The 21262-nt window shown below is 37.5% G+C and overlaps 1 protein-coding gene across 3 annotated transcripts in view; it reads right to left on the bottom strand.

Moving 5' to 3' along the window:
- megf6b (multiple EGF-like-domains 6b) overlaps nucleotides 1-21262 on the bottom strand; it is a 95864-nt gene that overhangs the window by 46281 nt on the left and 28321 nt on the right. For 2 of the 3 annotated variants that reach the window (XM_065240786.2, XM_065240785.2), the window contains exon 5: nucleotides 2961-3083. In XM_065240786.2, coding sequence (XP_065096858.1) covers nucleotides 2961-3083 — 123 coding nt within the window. Of the gene's footprint in view, nucleotides 1-192; nucleotides 413-2960; nucleotides 3084-21262 lie in introns of those variants that run through there. The other variant, XM_065240787.2, reaches the window with a different exon arrangement.

Below are 21262 nucleotides of genomic sequence, written 5' to 3'. Positions count from 1 at the left end.
TCTGTATAGACAAGCACCTCTCACAGACAGACAGATAATGCACAAATCTTGTCTAGTTATTCATATTTTAAATGACAGAATATCTCATTTTACATTCTTGTAGCCTTAAATCTTTTTCATAATATTTCTTAATAGTACAAAAAACATCTTGCAATCTTTTGTCAATCATTAAGTTTATATGCAAGCTCTCACCTGTTGTCAGGTATCCCGTGTTAAATCGGTTGTATCCTTGAAAACAATATGGTCTACAGTGTCTCAAATAATGCCAATATCCAGAGTAATAAGTTGCATTAATTGGATAAAAATGTGCACCAATAAAAACAACGCAAATCATGAGCCACCCTGTCATCTTTATAGGGTATATAGTTGAATTAAACACTGCATGAGACTCTAAATCTGCAAAAAGAAAGCAAATCCCTCCTGAAAAAAGACAGAGAAACTAACAGGGAAACTTTCAAACACACATTCTTATTCTCTCTCTCTCTCTCTCTCTCTCTCTCTCTCTCTCTCTCTCTCTCATACTTCAACGAAGAATAAACGTCAAACGATATTTTATCATTCTACTTTTTAAAAATACATATCAGTATATCATATATCAAATAGTGCACTATTTAGCATGTTATCACATTGTTTTTATATCGTGCAGCCCTACACTGAAAAATATTTTCTTTTAAAACCAAACACATTTGCCATCATATAAACTGTACTGAAAACCCTCTGGGTACAACAGAGTTAAACTTTGATCATTAGACTCTGTAAAACCTCAAAAAGCTCTTTATTTCAAGAATACAAGAGTATTTTTCCCACGTCACCGTCTCCATTAAACTAAATCATTCCATAAACAAATGATGACTGCCTCACTGCAGAGAAAAACAGAGGAAATATTCATAGATTCACGCATCTGTGAATGACCACAGACCTCTAAACACAAAACAATTAGACACAGACATAAAACATCTGTAAACTCAAGACTTGTTTGTTATAGATGAACATAATGGTGCCAGCACCCAAGGCAGATCCTCAGCGTTAAATAAATCTCTGGAAGATAATGGTGTGCTTTCTATTTGAGGATACAGATTGAATTGTGGGGGATAATGAATGGCTGCTACACCTTCGTACTGTTTTAATGGTCACATTCTTCCTGATCTCATTTTTCAAACCCTAGTTAGTGTGTAATGTTGCTATAATAGCATAAACAATACCTGTAAAATGATAAAGCTCAAAGTTCACTGCCAGGCGATACTTTTTTACACTAATTAAGCTACACAAACATAACTCGATACGTATTTCTGAAGGAGGGACTTCATAGGAAAAGGAAGATATCAGCACGTTTTTAGGACAATGAAAGCAGCGGTATACAGATTGTGTTAAAAATACCATGTTTTTTTACACATGAAACATGAACAAATGTTATATTGCGCACTGTAAACACAATCACAACTTCAAAAACACAGAAAGAACCGGACCTTTAACAACAGATATCTGTCTGTGATCGCTGGTGCATTAATGGCAAACACCTTATACATGGTATCAAGCATGTGTGAGGTGTTTCTGACAGGTTATAGTATGAGAGTTTGCATCTTTAAAAAATAATTCATGACTTTTATGCACATCAGGTGACCTGTAAATGCGAATAAACAGTTTCCAGTTTTGTGAAATATCCCTTATTCGGTTTTCTGAAAAAGCATTTTTTGCGATTTATTGGAGTTTTTGCAAAATTGGCGTATTTTCAATTCACAATTTCAACTTGCATAATTTGAAAAAGCAGTGAAATAAAACTTTGGTGATTCTATCAATCAGTGTCCGAATTGAGGGGGAGGGCTGGGGTGGTACTGGACCCCCTATTAGCATTGAGGGGGGCGTGCACACCAAAGCTTTTAAATGCAGCTGAAAACGCCAGGCGGATGCCGACTGGCAGGTTTTTTCAGCCGACTGCCAGCTTTTTTCAGCTAAGGGGGTGTGCACGCCAAAGCTTTTACGCCTGCGGCCGGCGCATGTTTTCAGTTGTTTCCAATAGAAGCTCTGCGTTTTTCAAATAAACCAGCAGCTAGCAGTTTTCTTCTGCGCTGTAAACCGGCACTCAGCGGTTTTTCCAAGCTCAGCATTGAGCGCCGAGAGTTGAAAAATATTTAACTTTGGGTGAAAAGCTCTGCACGTCAATGTCAGTTCTCACACGGCCATTCAATCACAGTGGAGGAGGGGCGGGACATTACCACATCAACCAACCGGCTCACAGCTACCAAAGTACTCAGCTGAAAAAACAGCTGGCATTCGGCATCCTCCAAGCGTTTTCAGCTGCATTTAAAAGTTAAGTCCTTCGACTGCTGTGATACTTCTGCTTTGTTCATCAGTCGTTTTACGATGCGCCGATTGATTGTTGTGATGTTTATCCCTCCCCTCCTTCACTGTGATTGGACGGCTGTGTAAGAAATGACATTGACAAGCTGAGCTTTTCACCCAAAGTTGAATATTTTTCAACTCTCGGCACTCAGCGCGGAAAAACCACAGAGCGTCGGCTTTCAGTGTGGAAAAAAACACCAGCTGCTGGCTTTGATTGGAAACAATTACAAACATACACCGGCCGCTGGCGTAAAAGCTTTGGTGTGCACACCCCCTTAGGGACCCCCTTATAAAGCCCAAAACTACAAATTGGTTTTTATTAAAATACTACATGAATTTAAAACTCTCGTGCTGTGCTGCCACAAAGCGATAATGTCAATTATTTGTAACAATTTCGCAATAAACTTGTCCAAAAGATTAGGGGACCCCCATAATCTTTGACATAATTCGAACACTGCTCCTAATCTTATAATTAGATTATGAGACTTTAGCCTCAATTTCATAGACTGGGTCACACGTCATTCTCATGTTGTTCTCAGAAGGACATAAGCGTATCTCTGTCAATGAGACAGACAGACAAGAGAGAGACCAGCCGGCCATAGCTAATAGATGAGACTCACCCTGACATGTTTTGCCATCTTCTCTGAGCTCTTCTCCTGCAGGACACTTACAGTAGAAACTGCCGATGGTGTTACAGCACAATGCTTCACAGCCGCCGTTTGTCTCTTCACATTCATTCACGTCTGACGGAGAGAGAGAGAGATCAGACACATACACATGCACAAATTTGATATTAGACACACATTGACTCCACATGACTCCAGCGAATCTTTTCACTTCTGTTTACTTGCAATTTTCATTATTCTTATTATTTGCAAAAAAACTGTGGTTATTATTCACATAACCCAAATGAAAAACTGATGAATGTGATGTGAGTGAATGCAGAAATTTCCTATTCAAATTTCACATAGACTTTAGCTCTTGTTCACTGGCCAGTAAGCAAAGCCCTACATAGCAACCACACAGAACAACCTAGCAACCATCACTAAACTCCTAAAACCCTTGGAAAGCCCTGGCAACCATCCACAGCTGCCCGCCATAGTAGTGGGTTTTGCATGGAAAATCACATTTTGGTGATTAAAATGCAGATGTAAAATGTAGTATTAAATGTAGAGAGCCATGTTCTCATTTGCAGTTTTTCTTTGTACAAGCTGCAAAAAAAAAAAAAAAAAAAATCTAATTTAAGAGGTCATGTGAGGACAGTTTCATGTGAAGTCAAGAGAAATTCATGGCCATACTGAACCAATATTATCCGGTTTCCCGGACAAACTTTCCATCACAAAAATGACTCCAGAGTTCAACTCGCCTGTGACATTTCACCCAAGATAAGTAAATGATGCGTGTAATTGAAGACACTTTTAGCTGTTCTCCACTTAAACTTGATATTAATGATAACATTTTTCAAATTCTTTAGTAAATCTGTTGAAATATGGGCTGTTTTTGAACTTTACAGGGAAATCTTCATGGGAAAGGATTCGATGTCCCCTTCAGACGCATTTCAATCTGGTGCATTCTGGGTATGAGAAAATTCAAAGTCTATATTCAAGATAATTTACTAGCTTAATGTTTACAGTATTCACTGTACTATACTATACTGTACCATACTCCAAACATACTAAAGGATTTTCCGAAAGATTTCAAAATGTTTGCCATGATCTCCGGAACGTCCCACTTACAGATATAATTGAGTGCTTTTTTATGTCCAGCACTTATTATTTCCAGTGGTTTACACGAATCCCACTGAAGGATGGTTTGGCATTGGATTGGCACAGTTTGTGACCTCAAACCTCCTTGAATTCACCAACAATGGGAATATCTGGAAAACCATGTACAGTAGGAAAAAATCCTTAAGCATGCCAAGCAACCTCACACACTTCACTCAGCTTTCACGCAGATGTTTAACAACCAGCCAATTACATCTCACACATCAAGCTCTCACACGTAAACAGATGGAGATGCTTACGATCTGCTTCCCAAAACATTATTACAATTAAAGTCTCACCCTTGAATAGTCGATGGAAGGTGGAAAACATTAACCAAGAAGATCAAACCATTAATGCATTTCTACATAAACACTACAACACGCCCCGGTTCAAAACTAGCAGTGCATGCTTAACTACCCTGTTATTAGGAGGTCCACAAACCTTCCAGAAAAGTAGCATTCAAGGAAAATCTGCAAAAGATGTTATAGTTTAACATGCACATGCTGAAATACAATACTTCACATAAAGACTTCCAGATCTGGGGTTATATCAGCTATTATGGAAATAAAGACTACTGGATGTGTTACTCTTTGATCCAAACCATCCTTTAAACATGAGAATATCAGTTTCTATGGTAATGAATCTTCTTTACAGTAATGTTAACGTTAGTTATCAATACCCTGGACCACAACACCAGTCATAAGTTGCACGGGTTTATTTGTAGCGATAGCCACATTTATTTATCATTATTAATGTATGTGTCGCTAAGGATTTCATTTGGACAACTATAAAGGCATTTTATCACCCTCAGATTCCAGATTTTCAAATAGTTGTATCTCGGCCAAATATTGTCCAATCATAACAAACCATTCATCACTGGAAAGCTTATTTATATAGAAGTGACCCTTATTACTGGCTTTGTGGTCGAGGCAGGGTGATATATTAAACTGTGATGTACTCTACAATGCTTAACAAATGTATTAGACCAGCACCTAAAGTAAGGTTTATGCCACAGATGCCCTAAACTAACAGTACTGGTGATTATCAAAATCATTAGTTTATGTTTCTGTAATGCAAAATCCAGTAGCCCTTCAGTCACATCACAATAGTATTTCTTAGTGATGTAGTACTCGAGTCCGGTCTTCTGCTTTCTCTGACTCGTCTCGGACTTGTTCCTTCAAAGATTCGGTCTTGACTCGGTCTTGGACCACAGTGGGAGGAGAAGGACTCGTAATTTCAGACCGAGTCCTCGAGACCAACACGCTTTTTTATTTTCATATAAAAAAACCACACAACACAACACATAACAATAATAATAAAATGAAATGTTGACAAGCATTATTTGAAAATGACATCCCATGGTGCAATGCAAAGATACTGCCATCAGAGCCGTTTATTTATCTCTAGAAAAATAGGCAGAAGATGATGCATGTGGTAGGGATTTTTTTAATGATAGTAAAAGCATAATCCATATGAAGACGTCAAGACTGCTCCTCTAAAAAATTCCCAATCTAGCTTAGTCTGTAGGCCTAACTGTTAATTATTATCTGGGGTGATATTAAATCATGAATATGAAAACTGACATGTTTTTATGGTCTTGGTCTCTACTCGGTCTTGACTCCTAAAGGACTCGGTCTCGACTCAGACTTGCTTACTCAAAGACTCGGTCTTGACTCGGACTCGACTGTATTTGAAAACCAACGGACTCGGTCTCGACTCTTCAAAGACTCGGTCTTGACTCGGACTCGGCACAGTCGGTCTCATCCCCATCACTATTTCTAATGCTAAAATACTTAACTACGAATTTTCAAATGTACTGTTTTTCAAGAAAGGCAGAAAAAATAGTAAAACACATTATTATTATTTTTATTCGGATGCTCAATTACAGTTTTAGGTTTTAATGGTTTTAATGGTTAAATGTTACGCTTGATTCATTTCCGACTTATGCATGAATTCAATTTGACTCCTCACAAAATTATTTGAAAATGTCACATTAAAACATGTGAGCTGATATAAAAAGAGTTCACATTAAAACCTTTTTATAATGCTGGATGATCTTTGAGAAAAATAAACGGGTGCTTTATTAAATTTGTACTGTAAACAAAGATATTTTGGGGTTTAGTTTAGAATAAAAAGGGAAACGTTTCCTTAAATGTTAGTCTGTAAACACACATGATTATAATAATTAATAATTTGTTACATTTATATAGCGCTTTTCTGCAGCACTCAAAGCGCTTTACATTCCTCAACATCCAGATTGGAATGTCAATAAAGAAATGATGGGAAGTAACATTTCTCCACGGAGAGGTCATCACCTCTTTAATGACCCCACATCAACCTGCTGGTGACCCAGAGGAACGGCTGTGTTTTCCTCCGTCATGGGGACCTGCTGTAAGCCACACACCTGCATGTATACAGAGCTGTGTGATGAGTGGAGAAGGGAAGTGTGTCAGGTCAGTGAGGTCAGAGGTCACATCCACATAATAAAGTCTATTACTTGTACACCATACTTTCCGGACTATGAGACGCACCAGAGAATAAGCTGCATCATTCAAAAATGCGTCATTAAGACGAAAATAACATATAAGTCACAGTGGGCTATACGTCGCATTTATTTAGAAAATGATTCCACAAAATCCAAGCCGAAGAACAGACATTTAATCTGGAAAGGCAAGTTATCCAACTAAACAATAGCAGACAGAACAGCAGTAGAGTTCTCAACGGGTCGGGCCGGCTCGACAAACCCGACGGGACCCGCGGATTCGGGCCGGGTTCGGGTCAAAAATATAAGCAAATGAGTCGGGTCGGACCTCGGGCTTAATCTTTTACGCTTCGTGAAAAAAATTATTAATCATTACTGCTGTTCACCGTAAAGAAAGTCTGGTCTGGCTGCAGCGTGCATCACAGAGAGGGGCGGGGGATAGCAATAAGCTCTGGCGCGGATCAGCAACGGATCCAGACCGGAGCTGCCGGCTTCAGTGCGGATCCGTTGCGGATCCGCCCCGGAGCTTATTGCTATCACTGCGTGCATGCCTGTTGTCTGGAGAAGAAGAGATAGAGAAAAGTAAACTTGCCGCAGGCAAATCACCGTTGCTTGCTACTACAGGAGGAAAAGCCGCTGGTTGGGTACATGTTTGAGTTATTTTTATTTATTATTGTGTGATTTTTATTTAAGGCATATTTATATAGCCTATATTTAAAGTTTATTGTTTCAGTTGTTTGTATTGTTAAAAGGCGTGAACATTAAAGCTTGATTTGAATTCCCGTCTGGTGGTCATGATAATAGCCTACGTGTATGAGAAAAAAAAAGGCAGGGGGGTCGGCAGGGTCGGGCCGCGGATTGGGTTCGGACAGATAATTCACGTTTATGTGTCTGGTTACATCCGGTCCGGGCTTTAAAAGCCACGGGCCGGGTCGGGTCGGGTTGTAATTTTCAGGCCCGTTGGGAACTCTAAACAGCAGGCTGAATAGATGTCTGTACGTTAAAGTAATATTATCAGTTATTTAAACGATAAACCATAGCATACAGAACTTATCTTGAAACGTTGAATAGGCTAAATTAACCAAACAACCCAACTAGCATGAAGTTTGCATACTTGTCATTCCACATTACTGAATCAATTGAATTACATAAATACAGAAGCAGCATATGGCGGACTCTTGCGGCTGTAGACGGTGATGTTGTCTCTTGCCTCATTAATGTCAAAATTAATTCATACTGACTTACAAGGCGCACCTAACTATGAGACGCAGCACCAGCCAAGTTATGAAAAAAACCCGGCTTATAGACTGACAAATACGGTAACCTTTTTTTTGGTAATCATGTTTAAGGTGCAAGTATATTTAACACAGCAAGTTAAATCACATTTTGCTTGTGGTTTACAAATAAAGGTATACAAAAGTTATACCTTTGGGGTATCATAATGTATTGTTGAAGTACCAATATGTACATTTGAGGTACTATTATGAACTCTTTAGCTACAAAATTAATGTGTACTTTTAAAACGGTACTACCCCAGTGACAGCTTTTATACCTGTATTTCTGAGAGTGCATCTATGCATTTGGAAGATGCTTTTATTTAAAGTGATTTACAGTGCGTGCGATTTATATTTTTTATCCGTATGTGTGTGACCTGGGAACCATAGATAGACTGTATAAAAAGATGGACGTAGTGTCCGTGACGTCACCCATAGGTTTCTGAAGAACGTTTTTGAAGCCAATAGTAGGCAGTGCCTGCAGTTGCCATCTTAGCCGCGAGTCACCACAGATCACTAGCGGATATCCCAAAATGTGTAAAGAGGACGTGGGTGAAGCTGAGGTGGCTGGTTGCTGAAACCAAGACCGCCTAGCTCGACTCTAGTGGTCACGCCCTTAATTATGCAAAACTTTAAGGCTTAATATAATTTAAACGGATGACTTACAAAAGAATTAACCACACTCACAGTTGTCATGAAGGGCAAAATTAGCTATACAGACCAAAAACAATTTTTGTACCAAGCTGTAAACATATCATTTTCAACTCTAAAGATGGGCATTTTAACATGGGGGTCTATGGGATTTGACTCCCATTTTGAGCCAGACTCTAGTGGCCAGTCGATGAATTGCAGTTTAAATCACTTCCGTATTGGCTTCATCAGAGAGATTGGAAGGTTGAAGAAGTTCTCAAAAAAGATTTTAGAAGTGATACTTTTCTATAATACTATCTGCAAAGACAGGGTTGAAAACTAGCAAAATGTTGAGCCGGTCATCTGGTTAACAGATTTGACACAGAAACCGTCTGATCTTCATTACGCTCCTTCTAAAATATTCAGCGAAATGAAAAATGTAAACAGCTAAGATAAGAGGCGTCACTCAGAAATGAAATCCCTTTATTTTGTTTTTATTTTCGCATGCTTTGCTTGTAGTTTGACTTAACAACAACTGTTAGTGTCCAGGAGAAAAGCTGAGATGCATTTGATGATGCTGGCAGGTTCAGATATGATTCCTTTCTCTGGATTCATCGAAACAGACATAACAACTGACTATTAAGTCTTAAACGTTATGAAAGCCATTAACCAAAAGCACATTCAAGATTCAAAAAAGCTCATGGCTATCTTTTAGTTTAAGTTCTGCTACAGGCAAATGACTCCAGATGACACTATTCAACACCTTCTTTAAATTCCCTACAGCACAAAATGAACATAGACATTCATGATACCACAAAAACACAGCACACCTGCTTATGAGAAGCGTGCCTGTCTGTTTTGGGCGGATACCTCCGGGCTGATAGCAGCATACTAGTATTGGTGTTAAACCCAAAGCATGCGGCATCAGACATTAAAGAATAAAAGGATTAAGATTCAATGACGTACATTTTCATCCCCTGAAAATCGAACCCATGATGTTTGCTCTACTAATGCAATGCTCTATAAGCTAAAACATTTCTTCGTAATGTCATGTCTGTATTCTTCCTCTTTTAAAGAGAAGCACAATGTATGTTTAAACATACATCACCTGTACAGTCTGACTTCAAGCAGCTTTGCTGATGGTTTTTGTGCAACTATTGTAGTCTTATGCAATAAATGTTTATAGATATTTCAATATATATATATATCTGTCAGTACTTCTAAGTCTGTTCAATAAACAGTTCATGTTTATTAGACAAACTGCTGTTATGTCCTCAGGGGTCAACGTGGAAATGGTGCATTTTCTACCGCAATAAACCTACAAAGAATGTTTCTGTTTCTCTCGAGGTATAAATCCATCAATACCACACGCATTCACACGAAGCATGATATATGTTTTACAGTCCATAACGCTGCTTGGGAAAATGTGCTGAACGTCTGGTTGGTGATCCCCATGTGTTCAAACATCTGTGGTCTTTACATGGTCTACTGCAAAGAAACACACCACCTGTCCGAGCTACGACACCTATATTCAAGCTTTTAAAACATCTTGTGGCAGACCTGCATTGTGGGACGTCGTCCTCTAATGCAGCATGTTTTTGTATACAGACGTCTGTAATGTAGCTTGGCACAGCAGCTGGGTCGGACAGCGCCAAACAAAACCATCAGGTCCAGATAACATCAGTGGGGTCTGAACTACAGCGCTCCAAAGCATAAACACATTTATCAGGATTATAAGATGCATGAAGCATCTGTCTCAAAAGTACATATCCTCTAAGAAAAGACAGGCTTTCATTGTTTAAAAGAAATATAGTACCGCATCCCGTCGTCACAACAAAATAAATGTGAATAATAACTTTCACATACAACCCTAAAATTATAAATAACTCCCTGGACTCTTTATAGACGGTTTCATCGGACAGACGTGCAGTGACGCGATTACGCATCTGGTCTGAACTTTACTTCCAGTTTCTGTTTGTTTAATGCTCTGACTAGTTGCTCAACTGAACTGTTGAACAAATACCTCATCGAAAATAACAAATGTTTTAGTTTCCTATGTACTGAGCCCCTAAGGTGACATTGGAGTATAAAAAATCTAAAGTTTAGTTTCATGTGCCCACGTGAAACTTTCATGTGCTCACACGAAACCTAGGGAAACTACCGCATTTAGTTCCGCGTGCTCACGTAAAATTTCCGCGTGCTCCCGTGAAACTATCGTGCGCACGTGAAAGCGAAAGTTTCACGTGAGCACGGGAAACTAAATGCGGTAGTTTTCCGTGCGCACACGATAGTTTCACGTGAGCACGCGATAGTTTCACGTGCGCTCGGGAAACTAAACTTTATTTAATTTTGCTCCATGTCCTCTTAGGGGCTCTGTACCTATGTAATCTATGTGCTGTTTATTTTGTTATATAAATAAACTACTTTAACTCTTTCACCGCCATTGACGAGATATCTCGTCAATCAAGAGAAAACGCTTCCCTGCCAATGACGAATATTTTCGGCATTTCGGAATACCGCTATTATCCACCAGGTGGCGCACTTCCGCAACTTTTTAAACTCTGAAGTATTGCCCTATGGCAAGCGGCTGCATGTCCGTGTCTGTTTTAAAGATCGCTCTGAAAAGTGCGTCACAAAAATAGAATTATCTCTGCTTTTTGCTCAAAATGTGGTGTTTTTGCAGAAACCTACCCATTTTCAAAAGCTGATTACATGAGAACTACTGAAGGTAGGATGAAACGTTTTTTTTTTTTTTTAAAGCAGAGGGTCTGTTCTTTCATTTGGTATATTGTATGTTTATATATTTAAAGAAAAACATTTTCTGGAAGGCATTAAACTTTGGTGAAAATCATGAAAAACGCTGGCGCTGGCTTTTTTAAAAAAATTAAAAACTTTTATTTAAAAAAAAAAAAAAAATTTTGTTATTTATTCTTAGCGGAGTTTCCCAGAATTTACGTGTTTTCCACGAAAGCCGCTTGTTTATGTTGTTACTGCTGAAACCGTCTATATATTACTTTTTATTTATTAATTTATTAAACATGTACACACACACACACACACACACACACACACACACATACAGTATACAGCTTGAGCGAGTCGAGTTTTATTAAAATCCATGTTTGTACTTACAGTAATTCATATGCAGAGATGTTAGCTAATCATAGAGAGTTAAAATTGGTCACATACTAACAAATAAAGATGTTTTTTAAGGCTTTACCAACATTACAAGCAGATCTTAAAATAAAAATAAAATGCATGCTAGTGAACTATTTAACATGACTCAATAGTTTATTCTGATTATTATTACTAATAAGTGTTTCTGATTATTTATTCAACTTTATTAAAATCATCTTAAAGTGCTATGATTGTACTAAAGGGGTTTACTTGGTTTTAAAACACAATGGTTTCTGTAGATTTACTTCATGATATAAATATTTATTAACACTAAATATTACAATATGTGTCAAAAAACATTCTTGATTTATAGTGTCTTTCTTCACGTTTCTAAAAAGTATTTTTGTCGTCTTTGTTCTTTCAGAGCCATCTTAGTGATGTCTAAATATTTACAGAGAGATCGAGTCTGAACAAACTTTAAGGACTCAACAGACCCAGACTGATTCAGAAAGACCCCTCACCTTCGTCACCATAGTGTTCGTCAGGAGCAGCTAAACAATGACGCTGTGACGCATTGAACTCTGGTGCTCATGCGGAAAATGCAGGTTTAAATCTGACCTCTCATCCAGTTTCTCTTCCAAACAGTTTCCTCTATACCATCTCAGCCAATAAGCCCAAATACAAACTATAATTGTATCAGCTAAAGTAAACAGCAGGTTTAAAGTTTGGGTCCTGCATGAATGAACTTCTGCATCAAGCCGCATGATTTAAAGTAACATGTCCGTAACATTCAAGATATGCATTAAAATTAAAACTTGGGGTTAGAGGACTAAACAGCTAACTGAAAATAACTCGCAATGACAGATCTTAAAATGTGTCAGTGCCATAGATACAAACCAGTAATTTCCTATGGCATGTTATAAAAGATGCTTAAACATCTTAATTTAACTAAAGCCAAGTCCTGGCTTTAGCTACACTGCAAAAAATGACTTTCTTACTTAGTATTTTTGTCTTGTTTTTAGTACAAATATCTAAAAATTCTTACTCCATAAAACAAGCAAAAAAATCTGCCAATGGGGTAAGCATTTTCTTTTCTTACATTTTTCTTGAATTATGTTTTTTTTTTTTGGTTGTTTTATACACAAATTCACTTAAATTTTATATTTTTTGTCTAAAAACTAGACTTATATTCTTAGGTCATTTTGCTCATCAAGAAAATGTATTTTGATTTAAAAATTTATAGATATTTGTTACAAGACCAAAATATTACTGAAAAAATATTTTTAAGAAAAGAATTCTTAGTTTTTTGGTTTTGTTTTCAGTAAAATTATCTAAAAATTCTTAAATTAAGATGCTTTTTTTGATGAGCAAAATGACCCAAGAAAATAAGTCTAGTTTTTAGACCAAAAATATAAAATTTAAGTGATTTTGTGCATAAAACAAGCAAAAAAAAAATCAGCCAATGGGGTAAGCAAAAAATCTTGAAAAGTTTTTTAACACTAAATTCAAGAAAAATTCAATTGGCAGTTTTTTTTTGCTTGTTTTATGCACAAAATCACTTAAATTTGATATTTTTGGTCTAAATGATAAAGCAATAAATGGTGTACAATTCTGAATCATTTCTTCCCTTTAGAAATCAATGAACAAACAAAAAATGTGAAAAGAAAATCTGTCACATCCATCAATGTTGACACAGCAGTAAGCCTGCATCATAATTCGTCTACTTATACTACACCCTAAATGAAGTTTGTACTGTTTCTGATATGGGAAAGTATAGACATTAGAGTGCATTAAAAGAAATGCAACATACTAAATCTTATTTCGACTACTATTTAGTACTGATAGTGTACAAATTGAATTGCAAGGTTAGTGTGCACTGCATAGTTAACACTGCCCCCTGCTGTCTACATAGTGTGCATCAACAATTTCTAAAGAAGCCAGCTTCACACATTAACCCCTTCAGACCTGATTTTCCAGGTGTTTACCTCATTTTGATTGGTTGATCAGCATTTTTATTGGTTTGAACCACAAAACACGTGATGTCCGTTCCAGTGGACGCAGGGTCTGAAGGGGTTAAAGGGATAGTACTATTACTTTAAGGGTCAAAGGTTAAGATTACGAAACAAAATATATTACAGCCACACACATAATCCATAACAACTGTCACTGTCATATCTATCTAGTACTCCTACACATCTATACACATCCGTTTGCTTCGACATACACGTTTGTTTTCTATTAAAGGAGCATGTGATGTCTTATCTAATCTTGATTTCTTTAAACACACAGAGCTGGGATTACAGGAATTCAGACAGAGCACCATAATCAGCTAAATCTTTTTTAAAGCATGCACAGAATTTCTATCACTTTGTCACATGAGTTATGATGAACATATTGCTTTTTCTATACTAAACATTTTTATGATATGTCAAAGTATAACTTTCAATTCTAAATGAAAATCAGATTGGCACGTGTCGCCTCCTGCACGACCACAACTATAATTTAAAGCAGAGAGAAAATAAACGACAGCCTTTTAAAACGTAACTTCTGCTGTGAGTCTTCATCCATAGACTTTAACTGCGAATCATTTCTGTATAACCTCAAACATCTGTGCCTGCTCTCCAATGCCTTTATAGTTTTAAAAATATATGCATGTGCCCACATCCTAAATGACCATATAGCTGCTGTGTCATTTCAATGCGGTATGTGCATGAGTTTGATTTCACACCATATGTGACCACATCAGACCATGACTGACATCAGACAACCGGCTGTTTATTTAAAACCGACAATCATCTGGTTTATGATGATTTATTTAGCAGCGTTTTAGGAGTTAAGAAATTCTTTTGAGTTTGCCTGATGGGTTGACTAAATGTTGCCATGGGATGGAAAAACACTTCAAAAAGATCTCCTCAAAAGCTTTTATCTCCTAGACCATAATGAGATTACGTTGAGACTTTTGAATGATTATTTGCCCTTCTTATAATGTTATCCTAAGGAGAAGACCACATGTGTCTACTAAAGCTCGGGTAGGGCTCATGAGTTACAAAACAGAAATGAGTTCTTATCAAAGCATTAAACTTAAATAATTTAAGCAATATAAATGTATTATTTTTAGAGAAAACCCTAAATAATCATAAATCCATTCATCATAAATTTTTTCCAAAACTATCATACAAACAATTTAGGGACAGATTTACAAAATGGGGCAAATTAGCGTGCAAGTGCAATTCCAAAAAAGCGCAGATGGGAGTGGGAATATTTGCAGGTTATTTACTAAAAAAGCGGAAATTAAATAACACAGGTGCAACAGCTGATTTCCATAATGACTAACGCAATCTACTAAGAGCAGCGCAAATTAGTTCAGGGTCACAAATAAGCAGAGCTAATGAGGTGCGGGTGACCGTCTTACACCTGGTGCGCTTCAGTTCAGCACCTCGGAAATCGCAGTGAAAAATGAAGGTTTACACAAAGTTTTGAAACACCTGCTATTGTGTGACTTCTCCTAGTGACTGCTCATTTATATACTTCAGCAAATAAAAAATAACATGGCTTGGTAAACAATATTTTTTTTTAAATGTTTCTCTGCCATTCCAAATAAACTGTTACGTGTTAAAAAAATAATCTGCCTTGTATCACTTGCTCTCTGATCTCTGCGATGCCTTTTCTTTCCGCCATTTTAAGCGCAAAATGATTTAAGACATGCTTTTTCTGGCGTTAAATAATGGCGCAAATACCATTAATATCACACGCGCAAACATTAGTAAATCGCATTGCATGAATCATTTAAATAATCTCCTCCCTTAAATTTTCTGTCTAAAAAGGAAACTCCATGATATGCATATTAAGGTCAGTCGCAAACATAACTAGACCACACATTTTCAGCGCTAATGATCCACTGCGCGTCTTTAGTAAATCTTGACAGTTGTTATTTAACGCCAACATGATGGCTTGCGCTGGCGGTTGTTCAGTCCGAAATGTTGGGTTGTTGGGTCAAAAATAATCATCTAACTCAACGCCTGGGGTTTCCCTTTTTGACCCAACGCTGGGTAGAAAATTAATCCAGCATTAAAGTGTAGTCTCTAATTTTCATCCAGAGACATTTTAATAGAAACATCTGAGACAAAGTTTAAACTTAAATACAACATTGCTGTGAACTCCATGAGTAGTTAAAGAGGTTTGTAGAGACATTTACTGATATTACTGTAGTATGATGACATTAAAGCAATTCCGATGTCAGGTTGTAAAATAATCGATGAATGACTATTAACTCTTTCCCCGCCATTGACAAGTTATCTCGTCAATTAAGAAAAAAAAAATTCCCAGCCAATGACGCTTTCCTGATGAGTTTTTACGGTAATCTGTAATTCCGCTATTATCCACTAGATGGCTATCTTACCCAATTTATATAAAAACTGACGCAAAAACGAATTTAATTCATTTTAAACTCTCTATATGTTTTGATAATTGCTCTGAATCAGATCTCCAACAGAATTCCTTTTCAAAAATGCAATTATTTGAGCTTTTTGCTCAAAATTTTGTATTTTTGAAGAAACCTACCCATATTTAAGAAGTTATAAAAGAGAACAAATGAAAATAGGTAGAAATAGTTTTTTTCTCATTTTGTTTGTTTGTTTGTTTGAAAGCAGAAGGTCTGTTCTTTCATTTTATATATTTGTATGTTTATTTATTTATAGAAGAAAATTGTCCTTTTTTTTCTTTTTAAAACATTTTAAAAAGGCTGACAGTGAATGAGTTAAAAGCATAAAATGCTTATATACAAATGCATCAGTATTCTATAACCCTATTCAAATGAAATACCGTCTAAACAAATCCACAAAAAAGAGACAAAAGCATCTGGATTCCTCACATATCTCTCTCTTTCAAAACAGCTGTGTTTTGTTTGTGCACAAGTCTTCTTCTCAAGGCGTGTGTTGACAGGACATAAATCACCAGTGTTGTACATGAAAGGACCGTGATATCTGTGTTACACTAAAAAGTGGACAGTACAGCTCTGAGAACAGACCGACCTTTTTAGTTGCTAGCAGTTTATAACATTTTACGCAACAGTTCATTTGGTTCTTTTTCAACCGTGCGACTTTAAGCGCATTTACACCACGTGTGTGAATTATTTTCGAATAATTCAAAAGACCGAAGTCAATTATTCCGCTTATACCACGGTTGCCACAGTTAAAGAGCACCTATTGTCTGATTCACAATTTTACATATCATTTGGTGTGTAAGTGTGTATTAGTACATGTTAATGATATGCAAAAGATACAAACCCCAAAGTAAACAATGACGCGAGTTATCGTCTCCAACGTAAATCTCTTTTCTTGGACTACAACAAACACACAGATTGTAGGCAACAGTTTAATTCCTGGGATTGGTGATGTAGTAAAGACCGACATTATCATAATTCCTCCCGCTTCGGACTCACAGCTTGTAAGTTAAAGGGATAGTTCGGCCAAAAATGATATTAAACCCATGATTTACTCACCCAAAAGCTGTTGTCCGAGTTGCATATGTCCATCGTTTTTAAGACAAACATATTTTCGGATATTTTAGAAATTAATTTAGATCTTTCAATTAATTAAATGTGAAGTTACGGGGTTTACGACCTTCAATCCAAAAAAAGTGCATCCATCCTTCACAAAATAAATCCAAACGGCTCCAGGATGATAAACAAAGGTCTTCTGAGGGTAATCCGTGCGGTGTTGTTGTAGAAATATCCATATTTAAAACTTTATTAACGTAATTAACTACCTTCCGGTAGTGCCGACATCTTAGTCGCGTCTGCATTCAGGATGAGAGCTTACGCAGCCTACGGAGGCTACTCTGCTGCTGCTCTGTGCCCCCGCCCTCCAAATTTGTCATACGTCACTAAGAAAAGTGCGTACACTACGCTAATACTCTCTCCTGAATAAAGAGGAGTCCAAGATGGCGGCGCTACCGGAAGATAGTTATTTACGTTAATAAAGTTTTAAAGATGGATATTTCTACAACAACACCGCACGGATTACCCTCAGAAAAGCTTTGTTTATCATCCTGGAGCCGTTTGGACTTATTTTGTGAAGGATGGACGCACTTTTTTTGGACTTGAAGGTCGTGGACCCCGTAACATTACATTTAATCAACTGAAAGATCTAAAACATTTGTCTGAAAAACGATGGACATATGCAACTCGGACAGCTTGGGGGTGAGTAAATCATGGGTTTAATATCATTTTTGGTCGAACTATCCCTTTAACTCCTGTTAGCAACCGAATCTTTCAAACATGGTAATGAGCGTCACATTTCTGGCTGACATCAGAGGTATTAAGGCCAATCACAACGTACAGATTAGCTGGCCAATCAGGGACACAGAGCTTTTCAAATCCATGCGTTTCAGGAAGAGAGTGAAATCTGGAGCTACAAAAATACGGTATGCGGAAAAATTATGTTTTTATACCAAAAAGACAAAATAGCGTTGTTTTTAGCAATGAAATAGGTGCTCTTTAAGATATTTGGCAGGTAATGTGCACATTTTTCAAAATGTAATGCATATAATGGACCATTTCTCAACCAATCAGAATAAAGCATTCAACAGCCCTGTGGTATAATAAGGGTTATATGCGCCTGCAGTCTTGCTTTGTTCGCTTTTGACACTTTCAATGAAAACTCGCACCTGGAGAGTCAATTATGACATTCAAAACAAAAGGCTGAAAGGTTTATCTGGCTGTCAACATTGGCTTCAAATTCATGGTTGAAGAAAGTAGTTCTGCACCGTTGTGTTTTTTTTTACAAACTTGTGCAGTCAAACTGTTGTATAAACGCAATCTCACTCTTGTACAGTAGTTGTGTGATATGTGTATGCAGTTTGTCAGAAATATTAAGACAATTAAAGGCAGGAGCAGATGTACATGGATAGGAGATGTACATCAGCAGTTTAACAGAGGAACATTTGTAAATCCACCACGCATTCCCTCACATTTGACGCTGCATCTTTCCAAAGCAGCTAAAAACACATTGACATGTAGAGAATAGGTTTGTTTTCATTCCCTGTGTGGTTTACAAAGCTCGTGGTTCTGAAAACCCTCAGGCACTGAACTTTAACCTGAGGTGTAAGTCTGCACGCTACCTGTTCAGGCCTGATGCCTAATTCGACCTGAGACGTAAGAATGCTGTGCTGGAGCCTGCAGGGATGTGAGGGCTCCAAACAGACTGCCCACATCACTGACACCATCAAGTGGGGAATGGATGAGCAAAAGGTGGACACAGCAAAAAAATACTGCAATTCATCAGAAAATGTCACGAAATATTAAACAAATTCTGAACATAATATGAATATTATTTTTCTATGGATCATCACTTTAACCTTTGGATAAAATTGGTACCATGAAAAATTATGTGATCAATAAGTCATAATAACATGTTTTACCATTACATTAACTTATCAAGTAAGTTAAGTAATTTCAACTTGTTTTATAAGTTATTGCCACTTATCACTAGTCAAAATTTAAAATGTACAAACATTTTTAGTGTATAGATCACAACACAAGCCTGGCCAGCCTGATCTTACGAGAATCCAAGTCGGCAAATTCGTATAAATGATCTTTCTATAGGAGTCTGATCAGCCACATCTCTCACTATATTCAAAAAACAACTAAAAACTCATCTTTTCCAAATATTGTTTCAGAATTGTGAAAACTTGTAACTTGGTATAAGCACCTCTTGTGTTATTGCCTCGCTATGACAAATCGCTTGATTGTTTGCTTATCTTTGTAAGTCGCATCAGCCACAGTTGAGGTGTCAAGCATGAGTGATTTCAATGTTAAGTCAATGTGAAGACGCGTTGATGTGTGTCTGGAGGTCTCGCGGCGCGAATGAGGCATTTAGTGCGCCACGGTAGAAGCGATTCCGCCTCACTGGCGCGAATTGAGCCTTGCGGCGGGAAATGTGCGAGTTAAAACATTTGAACTTTGGTGGAAAAATTCCCCACATTAACCAATCAGGAGCTTGCTATAGTAGTGACGTGATTACAGAAAGTGAGCGGAGTCACAGAAGCCCCTCCCATGACGCAAATGTCTGCGTGAATGTTTCGATAACTAGAATTTCATGCGCATCTTTCATGCGTGAATGAAGCGAGTAAACTCAAAATGTTTAAGGGGCAAACCAGACGCAAATTTGACGCCTCAAACTGTAATGCTGCGTTCACACCAGCCGCGGCAGAGACGTCAAGCGTGAGTGATTTCAATGTTAAGTCAATGTGAAGATGTGTTGACGCGTGTCTGGAGGTCTCGCGGCGCAAATAAGGCGTTTACGGGAGCGCGGTAGACGCGATTCCGCCTAATTCGCGCATCTACTTTGCGCGAATGGTGCGAATTGAGCGTTGCGGCGGGAAACGCGCGAGTAGAAAAATGTGAACTTTGGCGAAAAAAAGCACCACGTTAATCAATCAGGAGCTTGCTCTAGTAGTGATGCTTACAGAAAGCGAGCAGAGTCGCAGAAGCCCCTCCCATGATAACTAGAATTTCACGCGCGAATGAAACGAGTAAACTCAAAATGTTCAAGCGGCAAACTAGACACGGTAGTGAATTTGACAACTCAAACGTAACTGGTGTGAACCCACGGTAATCGCGACGTCACAGGGGCAAAAAAATCATATAAAAATGTAATACGAATTAATACGAATTATCCACCTCGTAAAATAAGTACGAATTGTCATGAGATAGTGTTGACCTGACTGTCTGCCTGTAAATAGACCAGTTTTTTTATTTATTTAAATTTACTACAAAGTAGACAATAATAAAGCATAAAAATGTTTGTGTTTTATCAGGGACACTAAGTATCTGTGATGTAAGTGAAGACAGCTGTAGTCTGGCAATTAGATGACACTGTCCAACAGCTGTCAGCTGGATATCTACATGCACATGTTGAGTAGGACAAACCTTTCATCAGGTCAAGCTTACTGTCAAGACCTGGGGCGTCATTTATAAAGCATGCATACGCACAAAACGGGGCTGGAAATGTGCGTATGCCAGTTCCCACGCAAAGGTTGTGATCTATAAAATACAAACTTGATGGGAAAATGGGCTCGCAGGGTGGGATCTGAAGATGATTCATGTACGCACACTTGCAGGTGATATATGATTTATAAAGGGAACATTTCTTTGTTTTATAAGTCCTAATATTTTTTGGTGTATATGCCATTTTTGGCTTTTGTGCGTACATAGACTTTAAGTAAGAATTCTATGCATAGTTTTATAAATGAGACCCCAAAACTATAAATTCAATACATAGAGCAAAACATGAAAATGCACAGAAAGCATTTAGGCAGGTAAGAGGCTTTACAGGTTATAGAGTCAGTTTTACTGTAATGAATACAGTAATTCATGCTGGTCACTTGTGAGGGTTTTTTTCTGTAAATGACCTAAAGCAACAAGTAGAAACAAGAACAGACAAGGATATGCTGAAAAATGGGAGAAAAGTGAATGAAACAGATGGGCAATAAAATAAAGCTTGAACATTTAAAAGAGATAACTTCATCCAAGAATAAACTCTCTGTCGGTTCCTCTCATAAAATTTTGGAAACCTGGAATACAGTTCAAGAGTCATATGGACTATTTTATGATAGTTTTGGGGTCCTTAAAGGAAAAAATATGGGAAGATCACATA

Source organism: Paramisgurnus dabryanus, chromosome 14 (genome assembly GCF_030506205.2).
Source record: "Paramisgurnus dabryanus chromosome 14, PD_genome_1.1, whole genome shotgun sequence".
NCBI classification, from domain to species: Eukaryota; Metazoa; Chordata; class Actinopteri; order Cypriniformes; family Cobitidae; genus Paramisgurnus; species Paramisgurnus dabryanus.
The sequence above is the reverse complement of the archived record's forward strand: the minus strand, read 5'-3'. Positions and strand labels throughout refer to the sequence as shown.